At 42.9% G+C, this 18437-nt stretch overlaps 1 protein-coding gene across 1 annotated transcript in view; it reads right to left on the bottom strand.

Moving 5' to 3' along the window:
• Egf (epidermal growth factor) overlaps positions 1 to 18437 on the bottom strand; it is an 83196-nt gene that overhangs the window by 33799 nt on the left and 30960 nt on the right. The window contains exons 6-13 of the mRNA XM_052730495.1: positions 17066 to 17191; positions 15348 to 15470; positions 11776 to 11898; positions 10254 to 10379; positions 9120 to 9256; positions 7203 to 7351; positions 3779 to 3883; positions 1447 to 1670 (exon numbers count right to left, since the gene is read on the bottom strand). Of these exons, the coding sequence (XP_052586455.1) occupies positions 1447 to 1670; positions 3779 to 3883; positions 7203 to 7351; positions 9120 to 9256; positions 10254 to 10379; positions 11776 to 11898; positions 15348 to 15470; positions 17066 to 17191 (1113 nt within the window). The remainder of the gene's footprint in view (positions 1 to 1446; positions 1671 to 3778; positions 3884 to 7202; positions 7352 to 9119; positions 9257 to 10253; positions 10380 to 11775; positions 11899 to 15347; positions 15471 to 17065; positions 17192 to 18437) is intronic.

Below are 18437 nucleotides of genomic sequence, written 5' to 3' on the forward strand. Positions count from 1 at the left end.
TAGTATTTCACTTTTTAATAACAAGGTAGTTTGGGCCTTCTGATGTCTGGATCACCACTGTAACTTGCACATCGATTTCCTTCTCTCTAGACTTCAATCTGACCACTGCACTAAGATCAAGGTGCCTACCCTGAAATGCCAATCTTGTCACATATAGCTCTTGCTCAACAACACTTACTGTTTCCTTAGTAAATCCAAAATTAGGCTTTATCTGGTAGTTCTGTTTACCACATGGCCCAGTTCAAAAGGTCCTGGCAGACCCCCTGAGTCCAGAGGAATTTCCCACTGCACACTGCATTTGTACTTCTCTTTTATAGGCTTGTGTGTGTGTGTGTGTGTGTGTGTGTGTGTGTGTGTGTGTGTGTGTGTGTGTGTGTGTGTGTTTCTGTGTATTATCTGTGTGTGAATGTGTGTGGGTCCCTGCAGAGGCCAGAGGAGGGTGTCAAAACCCTTGGAGCTGGAGTTATAGGTGGTTATGAGCTGCCCAACATGGCTGCTGGGAACCAAACCCAGGTCCTCTGGAAGAATAGCAAGTGCTCTTAACCACTAAACCATCTCTCCAGCCTCTGGCTCGACGTTTTAAAGATATTTATGAAAATGTATGACTTCCCATGAAGAATCTGAAAATGCAACAGGGGAGAAAACTTCCTCGATTAATCTTTCTTTGCCCATGTTTACAACTGACATTCATTAATTCCTGAAAGTGATATTATCACTGTTATGGAATGCCAGATTAAAAAGACAGAAAAAATAAAATCTTTATTCTTAAATAAGTTCAGAAAAAAAATAAGATTTTCACTTTTATTTGGGAAAAAAAGTGATGATTATACAACACTACATTTTACTCATTATTCAAGCATTCAGGTAATAATCCTTCTATTTTATAATTCCTGGGGAAGTCTGTCTCTGTAGCCTGGGTAAATGTGTACATACATGTACACACATCCAAGATTTGCCAGGCGGTGGTGGCGCACGCCTTTAATCCCAGCACTCGGGAGGCAGAGCCAGGCGGATCTCTGTGAGTTCGAGGCCAGCCTGGGCTACCAAGTGAGTCCCAGGAAAGGCACAAAGCTACACAGAGAAACCCTGTCTCGAAAAACCAAAAAAAAAAAAAAAAAAAAAAAAAAAATAGGAACATGTACACACATCCAAGATTTAACACCCATCAGCACTCAATCAAGATGAAGAAGTTGGAGGCTGGAGAGACCGCCCAGCTGCCAAGAGAAAGTGCTGCTCTTGCAGAATCTTACATGTGGTTTCCAGAACTCACATCCACAACCACCTTCAACTCCAGCTCCAAGGGACCTGACCCCCTCTTCTGGCCTTTGTGGGTACCTGCACTCATATGCACACATTCCCAAACACATATATATGTGCACATAATTTAAAAAAATAATAGAATGACTAAAAGAAAGTGAAAAAAAATCATCCACCCCAAAGTCTCACCTACATCATTCTGGGCAAGTCTTCGGCGTTTAGAACCATCCAGATTGGCCATTTCAATCACAGACTGCTTGGTGTCACACCAATACAAAGTGTCTGTTAAGTAGTCAATCGTGATTCCGCTGGGCTCCAACAGATCAGAGCTGGCTATCAGCAGCCGGCCGGAACCCTGAAGGGAAGAGCTTTCAATCCGTGGATACATCCCTGCGTCTGTCCAGAATAGTCTCCTTCAATCAAGAAAACTCACAAGTCAAATTTGCATGAAAAGCTCTATTCTTTCAACACTGAAATGTCAGTATAAAACATTTTAGGGCACATAGAGTGATATACTAAGCATATAAAAGGAGGAAAATGCAGCAAAAAGCATGTTAAACAATTAAAAACAAAAACAAGGAAAATCCTCAATTATCTGTAGAAGTCCTCATCTGTAGAAAGCATCTTGGACAAAAAATGGGATCAGATCATTATATGGAAAAGAAATTAATATTTAAAATTGCAGAATATTACTAATAAAATTTGTACCTGAATAAACAGTATTAAATTAACAGCAAAATGCAATCAATCTGGTAGCTCATCTTTTTGTTTGTTTGTTTGGTTGGTTTTGGTTTTGGTTTTGTAAGACAGTGTTTCTCTGCATAGTCCAGGTTGTCCTGGTACTCGTTCCATTGACCAGGCTGGTCTCAAACTCAGAGATCCACCTGCCTCTGCCTCTCAAGTGCTGGGATTAAAGGGATGTTCCACCACTGCCCAGCTTGATAGCTCATTCTTATATTATGCCCATATTAAACTACAATAAAAAGAATAGTGTTTATCTGTTTCCTGGATTTATACAAGGTGTTGTACCTACTAAGACAGTTTTAACTTTCATGAACAAGACACATTTTTCAAAAATATCAATATGGTTTAATACCTAGTTGGCTCATTTGGAGATGGGTTCTCATTGTTTTAACCATTTGATTGGCTCTTGATCAATTACCAGTTACTACCAGCACATCGTCCAGAGACTACTAGAACATTTCCATGAAAAATGAAACAGGATCAGTTTTCTCTTTGCTTTTAGCAACTCTGAAGAAACTCTTTATTCTCCTTAATTCTCCAGCCTCAAACCAGAATGTGATGCTGATTCGTGGTTAGGAGCATAGGAACTACCACTCTTTCATAATTCATATTGCTCCTTATCTGATTCCAGGAATGACCTATTATTTGAGGTCATTTCAAGGTTTTTCTAAATAAAGTTGTAAGTCAACATTCCTAATTTCATCTTCTTCTCAAGAAACAGCAATGTAGATTTTTAAATAAAGGATTTTAAAAAATGTATGTATATGAGTGTTTGGGTATGTCTATACATAACATTTCATGCCTGGTACCTGTGGAGGCAGAGAGAGGTCACTGGATCTCCTGGAACTGGAGTTACAGATGGTTGTGTGCTGTAGAATATTATTTTAAGACATGTTACTTTTGTTTATGTTGCATTTGTTTAACTCTGTGAAGCTGTGTTACTTTGCCTGTCTAAACACCTGATGGTCTAATAAAGAGCTGAACAGCCAATAGCAAGGCAGGAGAAAGGACAGGCGGGGCTGGCAGGCAGAGAGAAGATATAGGAGAAATCTGGGGGAAAAAAAGGAGAAGTAGCCAGAGAAAGAGGAGGACATCAGGGGCCAACCACTCAGCTACACAGCCAGACACAGAGTAAAAGTGAAAGTAAGATTACAGAAGTAAGAAAAGGAAAACGTCCAGAGGCAAAAGGTAAAAAGGATAATTTAAAGTTAAGAAAAGCTGGCTAGAATCAAGCCAAGCTAAGGCCAGGCATTTATAATTAAGAATAAGCCTCCATGTGTGATTTATTTGAGAGCTGGGTGGTGGGCCCTGTAAAAGAGCAAAGAGTAAAAACAACCAACAACAGTTGTGAACTGCTGTGTGGTTGCTGAGAATTGAACCTGGGTCCTCCAGAAGAGCAGTCAGTGCTCTTAACCACTGAGTCATCTCTCCAGCCCTGACAACATAATATCTTTAAGGAAAGTACACTCGTGGTCTTAAGTCTAATTGGTTAATGAGGACCAAGAGCTGAGGGAGAGATGTTGTTAATCATCCTGATTCTGAACATCTGAACAAAATTCACAGATCTTCTCGGCTTCTGACTGCACTGACTCCCTGCGGTCTTAGAGAAACTTGAGCATCTTAGATGTGAGAATCGTAGACATGAGTATGGCCATGAGCACCTTAGATGTGAGTATCTTAGATATGAGCATGGTGATGAGCATCTTAGACGTGAACATCTTAGACATCAACAGGGCACAAGCTCAGCATTTGGTGCCTCCTTTTCATAAATACCTACTTGGCCTTTGGATGCACAGCTATTCCTCGTGGCTTCGAGATGTTCTCCTTAATGATTATTTGACGATGCTTCCCACTCAGATCACTCCCTCCAATGAGAGACTTCCTAAAAGGTATTTAATATAAGTGGGGAGGTATTATATCAACATTACTTCTCAAATAAAAGTACTCCTTTTCTCATGCCGATACATAGACGTGCTCTCTCTCTCTCTCTCTCTCTCTCTCTCTCTCTCTCTCTCTCTCTCTCTCTCTCTCTGTCTCTGTCACACATACACACGCTCATAAAGTACCAGCAAGCCCTCCACACAAAAGTTCTATTGATTTAAAATACAGCCAGGCAGTGGGGGCATATGCCTTTAATCCCAGCACTTGGGAGGCAGAGGAAGGCAGATCTCTGAGTTGGAGACCAGCCTGGTCTACACAGAGAGATCCAGGACAGCCATGGTGATATGGAGAAACCTTGTCTCAAAAAACCAAAACCAACCAACCTAACAAAAAAACCAGTTAACTGGCACCCCATGTGGATCCCAGGCACAGAACAGGGTAAAGGGGGACTGTGTCAGCAGCCTGGCAGAGACAAAGCCAAAGTGTGAATATTTAGTCTCTTTTGCTTCAAAACCTCCCATCTCCTGCTGGAACTCATGGAAGCCAGAGACTATGAGGCCAGAATAGCGGGTCACAGACCATGGGGAGGAGGGGACAAGCCAGCATAAGGACAGCAGGGGAGATGTACGTAGGCTTCAGTTTTCTTCCATGTTGCTCTAGGGCAGATGGAGCATACCAGTCAACCCTTCTCCATCACTTCAGTTCCCATGGTTTCAGTTCCTCTGGATCCCTAGTCTACTCTTCCCTGGTGTGAGGGAAGGAATTCTGAAGGCATGATGGGGGCAATAAAATCATCCTCCCTGATCTCACCGTTCCATCACTTAGAAGTTATGCAGTGAGAATTGAGCTCCCTATGGTGCTGTTCAGGAGGAAAGCGAAGCTGAGACCCAAGGGCTGGTGGGAAGAAAGCAAAGACCCAGGGACAGCTAATTTGTTCTGATCCTCCACAGGCTGGGCAAGAGTCACCCATCAGGAGTGCCCCAAGGAACAAGCACACATGTATCTTTACCTTTATGGTCCAACTAACTGAGGAGCTAGGATTCCTTAATATTAATTAGTAAGTGTACAGAATTATCAGTGTGCCATGGGCATTTGGATCTGTCTTTTTCTCACTCAATACGGCCACTCCTTTTTGGTTTTTCATTGACTTAGAGTTGTCATGTAATCTAATACCTAGGATTAAAGTCTCAGTTATTTCTATCAGATTTCTAGCTAATATCAAGGTTTTTAAACTACAAGTCTCTCATTTCCAGACAAATGAAAGGTTTTGTTTAAGCAGCTGTCTTTGGAGGGGAGAGGTCTTAAGGAGGGTTTGTTATTGCTGGAGTCAACATGCTGGGGAGTCTGAGGTCTGGTTCTGCAGACTCCAGCTGTGCCCATCTACCTCCTGCAGGCACTACCTGGGCAGTGGGCACTAATCACACACTGGGAAAATTAGAGGTGCCTCCTGAATGCAGGGAAATGAGAAGAGAGTTACCTCAGAGGAGCAGGGGGATGTTGACATCTGTGCTCCTGATAAACGTTTACACTTCTGAGAACAACCACACTCTAGCCCTGTTATTAGCTACAGCTGACACAGAGAATCTCCTTTTAAGTAGGTTCAACATGGAGAAGGCTGTGATTACGATGGCTATAACTGTTTCGGCAGGAGTTGATTTACATTTGTTACCTGATGCTGGGTCTCACCCATTCTGATGCTGAGTGGAGGGGACAGGACCTCTGTCTGAAGGTTTTGTGGTACTGGTGGTAGTGGGGTTTGAACCCCGGGCCTTCACATGTGAAGTGCATGCTCTACCCCAAGCAGCACCCCAAGCTCATTTCTGTGGTGACTCAGGGAACCTTGAGTTCGCTGCTTAATCTTGGGAAAGTTATTTTAGCACTCTGATTATAAATTCTCTTGATCTTTAAATTAGAGATCTGAAAGCAGACCTTGCTGGGACTTAATAGTATCCTGGATGGAATGCTCTTAGTACAGTAGCTGGTATACTGTCATTATTTAATAGACAGATACACGAACGGTAAAAGAGTGAAAGCCAAGCTAACTAAGCAAATGAGTACAGAGCCATGCTCAACCTGGACACGGAAAGAGCATCCCATCGGTACCTGCACACTCCACTGTACATTAGGCTCACTGGGAAGAACCTGTTTGCTTCCTGTAACCAGATTTTCTGTACATAGCACAGCAGAGCACAAGTACATGAGCCTGCTCCCTGGGACTCCGAGTTGGAGCTGCTATTCTCCCAGATGTGAAACCCTAATTCATTTTCTTTTCCTTGAACACGGCCGCACAGGTTGCAGATGCTCAGAACGGCCACCACTCTGTGGTTTTCAGTTCTTCGGAAGAAATACTCAAGAGCGCAGGACATCTATCATCTTGTAAGGGAGTCTGGTTCATGCTTCTCTCCCAGAAGCAGGAGGTGGGTTCTCTTTAGCACCACACAGGAGGCAGCCCCTTTCCTCATCCGCCCTCCTCCTGTCCATTACTGTTTATTCTCAGGCTCACACAGACCACAGGCCACGGGCCACCAGCCACAGGGACAGAGGGTGCCTAGAGGAGAGAGATCTCCCAACTTTGCTTCTCTTCTCTCCACAAAGGGAAAGAGCGTGCCCCATCCAACCTCAGAAAACGTCTTCCCATCTCCACACTCTTCTTCATGCCTGCTCAGCAGGAGCCAGCACACGGATTTTAGTGCAAGACTGGTCACTCACATGCTGTGTAAACTACCCGGAACAACCTCAGCCTCTCTGAGCCTGAAGTTCTTCACCTGCAAACTGAAAGGATCGGGCCAGCCAATCCCTTTGGCAATGTACACCTTCCCTTCGTTTAGCAACTGTTCATGCCTGGTCTGCTACTTCTACTAACTCCGTAACACGCAGTTGCGTTCATTTTTTAATGGGAAAGTTTGCTCTTTCTTCTAAGCTAGTCTTAGGGCTGACTGAAAAGGCAGCTACCATCTCCTCCTCTACTGTGTCTTCTAGAAGATACCTACGAGGGAGCCTCGTGCAAAGCATGTTTCCTGACAGTGCTCAGACAGGTTTCGGGCTGCACTGGTAACAGTGGTCTGAACTGCAAAAGCGCATGTCGTTTGCTTTCTTGGTCCTTGACATCCTCGTATCACTGTGGACCCTGTCCCATGAAAGGAGAGGCTTGCTTGATGGTGGGGAAGGGTGCGGAGTACGGACAACAATGGAGCCTTCTCTCATCCGCGCCACGTGGGCAGCTGTATTCTTCTACGTTCAAAGTAGAGGACAAAGCTGGTAGCATCATCCATTTCCTTACCTCTATCTCCTGCAACATAGAACTACAGCAAGGCACATACCCACTGTCTGTCCAGTAAAGTCTCCGGCCAATCCAGTCCACAGCAAGACCTTCTGGTGTGTCCACCCCTTCCTTGATAAGTCTTTCTCGCTGGGAACCATCCATATTGGCTCTCTCAATCCACTTCAGGGCTGTGTGTGCAAAATATATCTGCAAAAGAGAACTAGGCATTTCTGATTTGTTTTCAAAATAATAATGTAGAATATACATAAAGGAGATGAACAGGTCTTCAGGTCATTCAATGTAATTATTACTGGAGACAGACAGACATTGTCTACAATAAGGCCTGACTGTGCTACGCCCAAATATGTGTAACCTTAAGCAACTTAATCTCTGTGTAGTGGTTTGAAAAAGAATGGCCCCCATAGGCTCATAGATTTGAATGCCTGGTCACCAAAGAGTGGCATTATTAGAGGTGTGTTCTTGTTGGAGTTAGTGAGTCACTGGGGGTGGTCTTTAAGGCTTCACATGCTCAAGCCAGGCCCAGTGTCTCTCTCTCTCTCTTCCTGCTGCCTGCCATCTGGATGCAGAACTCTCAGCCCTTCTCCAGCACCATGTCTGCCTGTGTGTGCTGCCATGCTTCCTGCTATGATGACAATGGACTGGACCTCTGAACGGTAAGCCAGCCCCAATGAAATGTTGTCCTTTATAAGGGTTGCCGTGGTCATGGTGTCTCTTCACAGCAATAGAAACCCTAAGACATGTCTCTGTTTCTCTATCTCTGTGTGTGTGTCTCTCTCTCTGTATCTGTCTCTGTCTGTCTGTCTCTCTCACTCACACACACACACACACACACACACACACACACACACACACACAGATGCACGCACATGAGTACACACACACACACACACACACACACACACACACACACACACACACCCCACTGGTAATTTAGTTATCTTTACTACTGGTCAATGACAGCATTTGTACTCCACCCCGAGATGTCCCTTCTGCGGGACAGGCCCCCAGCATGCCACTTCAGGTCAATTCAGAAAACACGGAAACTCTGTCAATTTTACCACTTACTTGCTTAACTGCCTCAGTTTCCCAGACTACAGAAATGGGGGCATCAGATCGGATACTTGCGAAAGTTCCTTTCATCTCCGGTCCTTCATCTTGCCTAACTTTGCAGGTGCAAAGTGCTTCCTAGGTCAACTATACAGGCTTTGGAACAGACTATGCTGCTTCTGAAGATGGGTGACAATAAGTGACTTAATCTCTCTCTCATACAAATCACGTGGGGATCTTGTTAAAACGCAGGTTCTAGTTCAGTGGTTGGGGTGAAACATAGAATTCAGTAGTTCTAATAAACTCCAGATGGTCCAAAGACTATACAGTTTGACCAGCAAGAAACTGAGAACACTAATCAAAGAATGGGAAATGGCCACTGGACTTAAAGTCCATCCTCATTTCTGTAAATGATGCTATATGTTAGGCTGCTATTTTCACATAAGCATAAAGCTTGTTTCCTGCTTTTCACAGTTCAGAAGTCATTAAGTCTTCTCTCCCAGTGACACATATCAAACGCCAATTACTAACTCATACTTCTTATGCCCCAACCCCAACCCACCCTCTTCCTACTACTAGCAAAAAATCAAAAACCTACTCATGGGGCAACTTCCATGGGCAAAGCATCATGCTAGTTTCCCACCTGCACCTCCAGAGAAGAGACTGAAATAAGGCTGCTGCACAATCTCCCCAGTAAGATGGCTAAAAGGGAACAGGGCAGGGTTATCACAGCACGAGAGAGTCCTTGATGCTCCTCAAATGTATATATTTAACTTGCTCTGGGTCTGATGATTATGAGCATGGCAGAGGATTTTCAAGTAGCCCAGATCATCAGTGAAGCTAAAATCCTCCAGTCATTTAATATCACATATCGGTTCATGCAAAAACAAACAAACAAACAGTGTACCTTGTTTTCCACCGGATCATAATCTAGGGCAAGAACGGTCCCCATCTGCCGACTGAACAGAGCTCTGTAGTCTGTTCCGTCGAAGTGCATGTGTCGGATGTCTTGAGAATTTGCAAACAGTAAAAATGGCTGTGGTCCTGTTAACCAGATTTCATATAGAGCTGAACTGAAAACATGCTTTAAACCCACGGCCCTTCTGCCTCTTGCGTTTCACTGCTCCGTCTTCTTTAACTCCTAGTACAGTTTGCTCAGTTCCCCAACAACAGTGTGAGGTAGGCAAAGACCTCCATCTCCTACACGGTGGCACTGCTAAGATTCCATCACTGCGTCCTTATTTACAGAAAGAGCAAGATTAAATAACCCAAACCACAGACAAATGAGTCTTCTGGTTGCAACCTCCTTCACTCACACATGTTGAGTTCATCAATTCATTTCCCCTTTCTTGTCAAAGGGGGTCCTAACTCCTTGAATTTATAATGCCCTCGAATCATTCTCCAGATTCACTATGTTTTATTAACCAAGACCTTGGGGAGTTAAGAATATTGTGGTCAGGCTTAGGCGAGCTTCACAGAATCAGAATGGCAAGCATCTCAGTTATCAGCAGAATCGACAGCAACAGACAAAATCAATTTGGCATAAAGCTAAGATTTGAAGGGTATGGAAAGACACAAAAGATGTAAGATCAGAAGATGAAAGAAACAGCTGAAGCATAAAATTTCACATAAAAGTTGAAGGAAAAAGACCGAACTTACCAAAATGTTGTGATTACTTATTACATTTACCAGAGAGATCAAAATCAAATCAATCTACAACTATTTATTAAACGTCTCTTAACTATAAAGCCCGTTAAGACCATTCACATGACGGCCTCCTCATCTACTAAAGATACCATACCCTGCTTTAAGTGGGTGGATGCCCGCTTAGTTAAGTGGGCATAAATATTCTTCAAAAACTTTATGTTATAATTAATTACATTATTCATAGTCACAGGATTTATCTCCCACTTTCAACACTTTTTTAAAAAATCGTATTTTTTACAAGAATCCAAAGGCAACTTAACTTTATATATTTCTAACGTAACACTATTTTTATGTAATCTTTTTTCAAGGACTTTCCAACAACCACGACACTAACCTGATGCTGCACAGCTTTTTTGGTCCGGTCGTAGGTCATATCCAGGAAAGCAACCACACTCCCAGGACACTGGGCTGAGAGGAAGACAGATCTGGCTGCATCCACCATTATCAGGCGATGAACAACCTACAAAACCCAGCTGCTTGGTGACGATGTTGTATCACACAGGATAGAACAAGTTTGCATGAAAGTACTCTGATGAACCACCTGTATTTCCCCGTAAGCCCATTTCTTAATCGTTCACACTACTGCCATCAACTTAACGTTCAGAGTTTAGAGGAACACGTCACAGTGCCCACTTTCCCAGAGCCCAGCATTTTGATGTTAACCCTTCACATGCCAACGGGCCTCATCCTTGTGTGCCACCACTGAGTTTCAGAACACATGCGCTGGCAGCCAGCTAGACCAAGAAGTGCATTTGGAGTTTGACCTAACTCTTCCTGCAGATTAATACAATTTTTCTTTTCTTTCTTTTTTTACAATTTTTCTATCTCATACATTTTTTTTTTGCCTTTTGCCTTTTGCCTTTTTGTTTATTTGTTTTGCTTTGCAACTATTTCAACTTGCTTTATTTTCAATTGCAGATTTGGGTAATACTAAATTCCACCAAATACATGTTTTCATTTTTTGCATATTTTATTTAAGCAATTAAAACCTATGTAAAATTCTCCTGTTAATCTTGAGTTTCATCCTGATTTCTATGTGCTTATGTCTTTAGGAAGAGAAAAGCAGAAGGTTATTTATTAGCTGCCAACAATATGCTAAGCACTGCATCCACCTGGAAGCACTGAGATCACCTGAGCAGTTTACATTACGCTGCTAGGAACCCATAATGTTATTCCAGGACTAACAATGTCAAAGAACATTCTAGAAATCACTCCACTCTGCTGTCTTCAAAACTTCTGAAATTTACATATTAGTCTGTTGCATAAATGTCTTTCTATGGTGATACTGTGTTCCCCAAAATATTGTGCATCCTAATAAACTTATCTGGGGTCAGAGAACAGAACAACCATAATATTAAGCATAGAGGTTAGGCAGTGGTAGCACACACCTTTAATCCTAGCATTCCAGAGGCAGAGATCCATCTGGATCTCTGTGAGTTCAAGGATACAGTCAAGCATGGTGACTCACACAGGAAGCAGAAAGGTATTTAAGGCGTGAGGACCAGGAACTAGAGCCTGGTTAAGCTTTTAGACTTTTGAGCAACAGTTCAGCTGAGATTCATTCTGGATGAGGACTCAGAGGCTTCCAATCTGAGGAAACAGGATCAGCTGAGGAATTGGAGAGGTGAGGCAGCTGTGGCTTGTTCTGTCTTTCTGATCTTCCAACATTCATCCCAATAACTGATACCAGGTTTGTTTTTATTAATAAAACTTTTTAAGATTCATGCTACATCTTTCAGTAGTTGGAAAATTATTGAATAATTGGAAAATCTAGTCTGCTTTGGGAATAAGGTTAAATTTTCAGTGTCTTGAAGAAGATTCATATTGTCAAGTCAACAAAAGGCAAATAAACTTACCACTGCATGTTTTCCCATCTGTCTGGAGCACTGAACCTTCGGGACAGATACACTGCGGACCATCTGATGTCAGAACACAGCTGTGGCTGCATTCAGACACGTTGTTTGGACAGGAAGTAAGTTCTAGTTAGGGAAGAACAAAGTCAAAATTAATGTTAAAATTGGCGTATGAAAATTTGCTATAATCACCAGGTGGTGGTGGCGCACGCCTTTAATCCCAGCACTTGGGAGGCAGAGCCAGGCGAATCTCTGTGAGTTTGTGGTCATCCTGGTCTACAGAGCGAGATCCAGGACAGGCACCAAAACTACACAGAGAAACCCTGTCTCAAAAAACAAAAACAAAAACAAACAAAAAAATTGTTATCAGCTGCTACTCTGAAAGGAGGAAGTTAAATTTAAAAAATCTAACATTTATGAGATGCTATAGTACTGAAAATATGAAAACGAGGAACAAAATATCAATCTAAAAAAATTGAAGAGCTAGGATTTTAGGAAAATATCTGCAATCTCCTATGAGTTTCTCCTATTTCAAATAAGATTTTAAAAGTTGTTAGTCATCTGAATTCCAAAATATTTTACATAGAATTTCACCAAGTGATTCTCAAGTTCTCCTGGAGGACCAGTTACACTTGGTAGAAAAGGCAAAGGTATTTTGTGTGTGATTAAGAGAAATGAGAGGCTCTTAACAAGTACTAAAGCAGAAGATAAATTCCTAGAGTGCAGCACTTGTGTGTGACAGCATGCAGCTTCAGAACACTGGGAAATGGGAATGGGAAAGACAGACATTAGGACAGGACAGGGCAGACAAGGCTCAGATTAGAAGAGGTTCCAACTGGGAATGATGTCACATACCTGTAATCCCAGCCAAGAGAAGCTGAGGCAGGAGAACCCCAGGATCAAGGCCAACCTACACTACCCTAATGAGACTGTCGAAAACAAAATTAATAAAAAAACGAAACCTTCAAGTCCACACAGCTTGTGCTGCAGAAGGTGTTAGTTTAAAGGGGTGTGCATGTAAAAGACCAACAGTGAGCCAGAAATAACTGCAGAGTGAGTTGAGTAAACTTAAGCCCTACTCTATAGTTTGCTCCAAAATTAATTCCAGTACATTAAAAACATAAATTGAAAATGTGTATCATAAAATTTCTAGATGTTTTAAGAATTAAGTAAAATAGTATATGTTATTGTTGGCATTCCATGGGCCCTAGAGCCAACCCATTTACATCCAATCTTTTAGGATATCTACTAATAGGTCAGAAGCAAGTCTAAGACATGAAATGATGATAAAAGTAGTTCATTATTTATTTTCCATCAAGTTCAGCAGCGAGTCTGGTCTCATAAAAACAGAGGAATACAGACACACCTATTCCCCATCATCTGTAAAACAGGACTACATAATAAACATGATTTCAAATATGCATCTGTACATCAGTCATGCTAACAGCATCAGTTAGAAAGTAGAAAGTAACTGAATATGCAACCCTAGATTTGCACTGGAGACATCCATAGAAATTTAAAATATTTTCTGTTTCCCTTTTTAGTAAGTACCTGCTAACATCAATGACCCTCAAACCTAGAAATGACTAATTCAGTAGCAAATTATATCTACAAGTATATTTCAAATGTATTCTGGCCAAGAAATGTCAATGCTGAATCTAATTCGGTCTATAGATGTAATTTGTATAGCTTGCAGAATATTTCAGGGACACTACAAAAGTGTAGTTAACGAAAGCCACAAAGCAAAAAGCCCTGGAATAAATAAAAATAGTTAATTTAGTGACTACTATGCAAGGGATAATAAGAATATGTAAGAAATAGGTACATGATGCACAGATCCACAGCCAGGTGCTAGGCCGAGCTCTAGGAGTCCAATCGATGAGAGAGAGGAGGGATTCCATGAGCAAGGGACATCGAGACCATGATGGGAAAGAGTACAGAGACAACTAGCCAAACTGGTGGAAACTCATGAACTGTGGACCAATAGCTGTGGAGCCCCCATGGAACTGGACTAGGCCCTCTAGATAGGTAAGACAGTTGTTTGGCTTGAACTGTTTGGGGGACCCCCAGGCAGTGAGATCAGGATCCATCCCTGGTGCATGAGCCAGCTTTTTGGAGCCTAGTGCCTATGGTGAGATACTACTCAGCCTTGGTGCAGGGGGGAGGGGCTTAGACCTGCCTCAATTGGAGGAGGTGGGAATGCGGAGTGGGTTGGGGGGGCAAGAAAGCAGGGGGCAGGAGGAGGGAGGACAGGGGAATCTGTGATTGGTATGTAAAACGAATAGAAAATCTCTTAATTAAAAAAAAGAGATGGCCGGGCGGTGGTGGCGCACGCCTTTAATCCCAGCACTCGGGAGGCAGAGCCAGGCGGATCTCTGTGAGTTCGAGGCCAGCCTGGGCTACCAAGTGAGTTCCAGGAGAGGCGCAAAGCTACACAGAGAAACCCTGTCTCGAAAAACCAAAAAAAAAAAAAAAAAAAAAAAAAAAGAAGAGATAGTTGCATCAAGTTAGCACACAGTCTTTATTTGAACACTTACTTATCCAAACAAATCCATCATGTACAGGACGTTTAAAAGATAATTCAGATTAATACCCTCTACAGCACAAGCTTATGTGGACTTGAAAGTTTCATTTTTATTAGTTTTTTATACAATCTCATAATAAAAGATTATAGGAAAATTGATATTTGATGTTACTAAGAATTATCAGTTTTTAAGGTTACAGTACTATTGTGATTGTATCTAAAAACTGACAGATATTACACTTAGGGATTGTGGTGGTTTGAAAGAAAGTGGCCCCCATAGGGAGTGGCACTGTTAGGAGGTGTGGCCTTGCTAGAGGAAGCACATCACTGTGGGGGTAGGCTTTGAGGTCTCCTATGCTCAAGTTATACTCAGTGTGGTACAAAGTTGCTTCTGCTGCCTGCAGATCAAGATGTAGAACTCTCAGTTCCTTCTCCAGCATCATGTCTGCCTGTATGCTGCCATGTCCCACCATCATGATAATGGACTAAACCTCTAAAACTGTAAGCCAGTCCCAATTAAATGTTTTCCTTTATAAGAGTTGCCATGGTCATGATGTCTCTTTATAGCAATAAAAACCCTAAATAGGGATTGATCATAGTTACTTTTTAGGTGCAATAATGTATCATGACTATTTATTACATGTCCTTCTTTTAGAGATACACTGTGAAATATTAGATAATATAGGTAAAATGTTTGTTTATTTATATAGTTTTATTTCCCTCCTCCTGAAGGTTTTTTTGTCTTTGTTTTTGTTTTCTAATAGGCCCGTATTATGCATGTGATTGTTGGTTTTTAAGACAAGGTCCTTCCATGTAGCTCAGGCTGGTCTTGAACTTGTGATTCTCCTACTCAGCCTTCAGAGTGCTGGGATTACAAACCTGTACCACAATGTCCAGCTTCAACTATCCATGTTTTATAAAGCCAAATGAAATAAAATGCCCAGGTAATTTTGATGCACACAGCGAACTGAAGAGCACCAACTCAGATCACAGCCAGTTTAGGGACATTATTGAAAATAAAATAATGCGACAAAGGCTTGCTGCGGCTTACCGTGGCACCGTTTCCCATCAGGAAGCAGAACAAACCCTGCGGGGCATGTGCAGTAATAGGATCCCGGGGTGTTCTCACACCCAAGAGTACAGCCATGGTTCTGAAGTCCACACTCATTGATATCTGCACAAGGACAACAGCAACCCACAGTCAGATGATTATCCTTGCAAATGAATTGTGATATCCCCAATTAGCACAGAGCAGGGCATCTCTTGCTTGCTTCTACTGCAACTGGCCATGGGAAGGCTGCTTCTCCAGTCCTCAGAGAGGGTGACAGAAGACAGTTCAGAGCTCGTGAAAGTCACTCCTATTGTGCCAGAGTGACCCAGAGAGGCACTTTCTCAGATTTTTAGACGGGCATTATCCTTTAATAAAATTAACACAACGTCCTCTGAGTATTGAACCGGGAGTCTCATGTGTGTTGAGGAAGCACTCCGACACTGAGTGCCCACTGCACGTGCACCTCCCTCCCTTTTGAGAAAGGGTCTTCCCACACCTCCACGGCATCAAGTTCTCCTTGAACTCACTGAGGTCAGGCTGGCCCTGAACTTCAATCCTGCTATAGCCTCCAGTGAAGCTGGAATTTGAATATTTTAGTCAGGTTAGTGTATTTCCTGTCCTGCTTTGGGTCTTTCTCCAGATAACCTCACCTCAAGAGGGACACTTCTCCAACAGCTCTGCTCTAACTGAAGTGCCAACCTGTCACCCTCTGACTCTGGGACACAAGTCACAGCACTAGCTGTGGGCAGAAGCATGGGACTCTAACAGCCACAGGCTAGATGTGCCTGAAGCCAATTAATTCCTCTGAATGTGTGTGCCACTGCAGCTCCTAAAAAACAGCAGTTATTTCTCCAGGGCTTATAATATTGGACAGGAATTTCCAAACGGGAGGCCAAGAGAAGGAACCAGCTGGATTCAGCCTCCCAGGGTTCTCTCTGGATCTTGTGTAAGATGTGTGATGAGTACTCTATGGGTAAGATGTGTGAGGAGTACTCCCAAACTGATGATAGCTATGGAATCACTCCTAAAATATTTATAAAAGTTAAGAAAAGAAATTGCTCTTCCTGATATGTTGCACAAAGTCAAACAAAGAGATCTATTGGCTGCACTCAGAAAACTCTGGCCTTAAAACTGAAGAGATGGCTCAGAGGTTAGGAACACTTGCTGCCCTTACAGAGGACTGGGTTTGGTTTCCAGTACCCACATCCTTAACCCTAGTTTCAGAGGATCCCACACCCTCTATAGCCTCCATAGGCACCAAGTGTGCACACGGTGCACACAAGTACATGCAGGCACACATACACATGGAATAAAAATAATAAATCTTTAGAAAAAAAAATCCTGGCCTTTTATCAGCCCCTCAGCAAATTCCTAGTGGGCTTCATCTAGCAACGTAAGTCTATAAAAAAGACCTGAGAGTATAATAAAAATTAAAACAGAAGAAAATGTCCTCTTCTGGGAGGGGAGGAAGGAAGAAAGGAGGGATGGAAGGAAGGATGGAAGGAAGGAAGGAAGGAAGGAAGGAAGGAAGGAAGGAAGGAAGGAAGGAAGGAAGGAAGGAAGGAAGGAAGGAAAGGTTTAAAGTTTGTTTCCCTTGGAATCCTGGACAGCCCCGACCCCCAACGCAAGTCACAAACAGTCATGCGCACTTCATCCGCAGAGTGCTTTGTAGCTTTGTACCTGCCAACAGGATATCTTTCAGCGCCTGCGTACTTTACCTTCGCAGTACTTCCGGTCTCGGCTTAAGGTATAGCCCTCAGCGCATGCGCACGAGTGGGACTTGGGGTCTCGCTCACACGGACTGTAGCGGCACTGTCCTCTCCTCTGTTTGCAAAGTTGCGAGTCTAGAACAGAAGATGCTTTATTTCAGAGCAAGTAGAGGTGCGTTTTTTGACAGAGGGCCATGCTGGAACCCCTACTGATTCCTGCGGGGCGGGGCTCATCTCAGTGACGTCAGCAGGGTGCCGCCCACAGCACAGCTCCGCTCCAATCAGCCCGCAAACAGCATCACAACCCCACCCCCAGTGCCCGAGACGCTCGTGTTTGCCTAACCATAAAGCTCCTGCGGTCGCTCGGGGTAGCCGGAGATGGTATTTCTTAGTTTGCAGACGAGCACAGCTATCAGCGCTTTCATTTTGCTTTGCATTTGTATATTGAAACTACACATACTATCTTTCTGTCTCGAAAAAAACAACAAAAAAAAAAAGAATTTAAACAGCTTCAAACTTCACAACGCTTTTTCTTGCCTGAAATACACCTCAGGTCTGTCGGATACTTGGCTGGTTTTACGGTCTTTATTTAGAAAAACGGGTTTCGTGCTTAACCTATTCCACTGGCAAATGCCTTACTCCCGATTATTTCCTTTTGCTGCTGCCAGCGTCGCGTGTGCTCTGAAATGTCCCAGGGCAGACAGTAAAGTCTGCTCAGTGAAATGGATGCTTGGGGTGAGTTAGCTAGAGTTGGGTTAAGTTACGTATAGCTGGAGTGCTAGCGTTACACTTGTGATTATTAATCATAAACTGATGCTTAGGTGAAATTCACTGTGATGAATAAGTGGCTAACGTGGTACTTGTACTTTTCAGAACCAATGTCAAGAACTAACACGGGTAACATACAGACCTTTGTCCATTTTGCTCCCTCCTACATTTTACCAATTTTAACCACAGGCCTTTTGTGCGTTAGAAGTATAGAAATAAGCCTAAGGGTGAGTACAAATTTTCAAAGTGCTAGAGATATGGCGACAGAGACCTAGGAAAAGGTGAAGGTCAAGAAAGAAGATTGGAGATGGGAGTGGTGGCATGGCCTTTAACCCCAGCACTCTGGAGGCAGAGGCAAGAGCCTCTAGTCTAGTGAGACCCTATCTTAAAAAAATAAAAATCAAGTCACTGTCAAAAGATAAAATTTGAATGGATTTAGTTAAGTGACTTCTTTGGCTTAAATCAAGCAGCATTTCATGAAAATATGGAGAAGTGCAGTGCTGTGTGTGGCCGAACAGTTGGCCTGAGGAGGAAGGAGGAAATGGGGTCATGCAAAGAGCAGATTGATTGATTGGTTTCCATTCAGCCCCTTGTTAAAACAGTACAACTCTGT

Source organism: Peromyscus californicus, unplaced genomic scaffold (genome assembly GCF_007827085.1).
Source record: "Peromyscus californicus insignis strain IS unplaced genomic scaffold, ASM782708v3 Scaffold_9__1_contigs__length_137607984, whole genome shotgun sequence".
Taxonomy (NCBI): domain Eukaryota; kingdom Metazoa; phylum Chordata; class Mammalia; order Rodentia; family Cricetidae; genus Peromyscus; species Peromyscus californicus.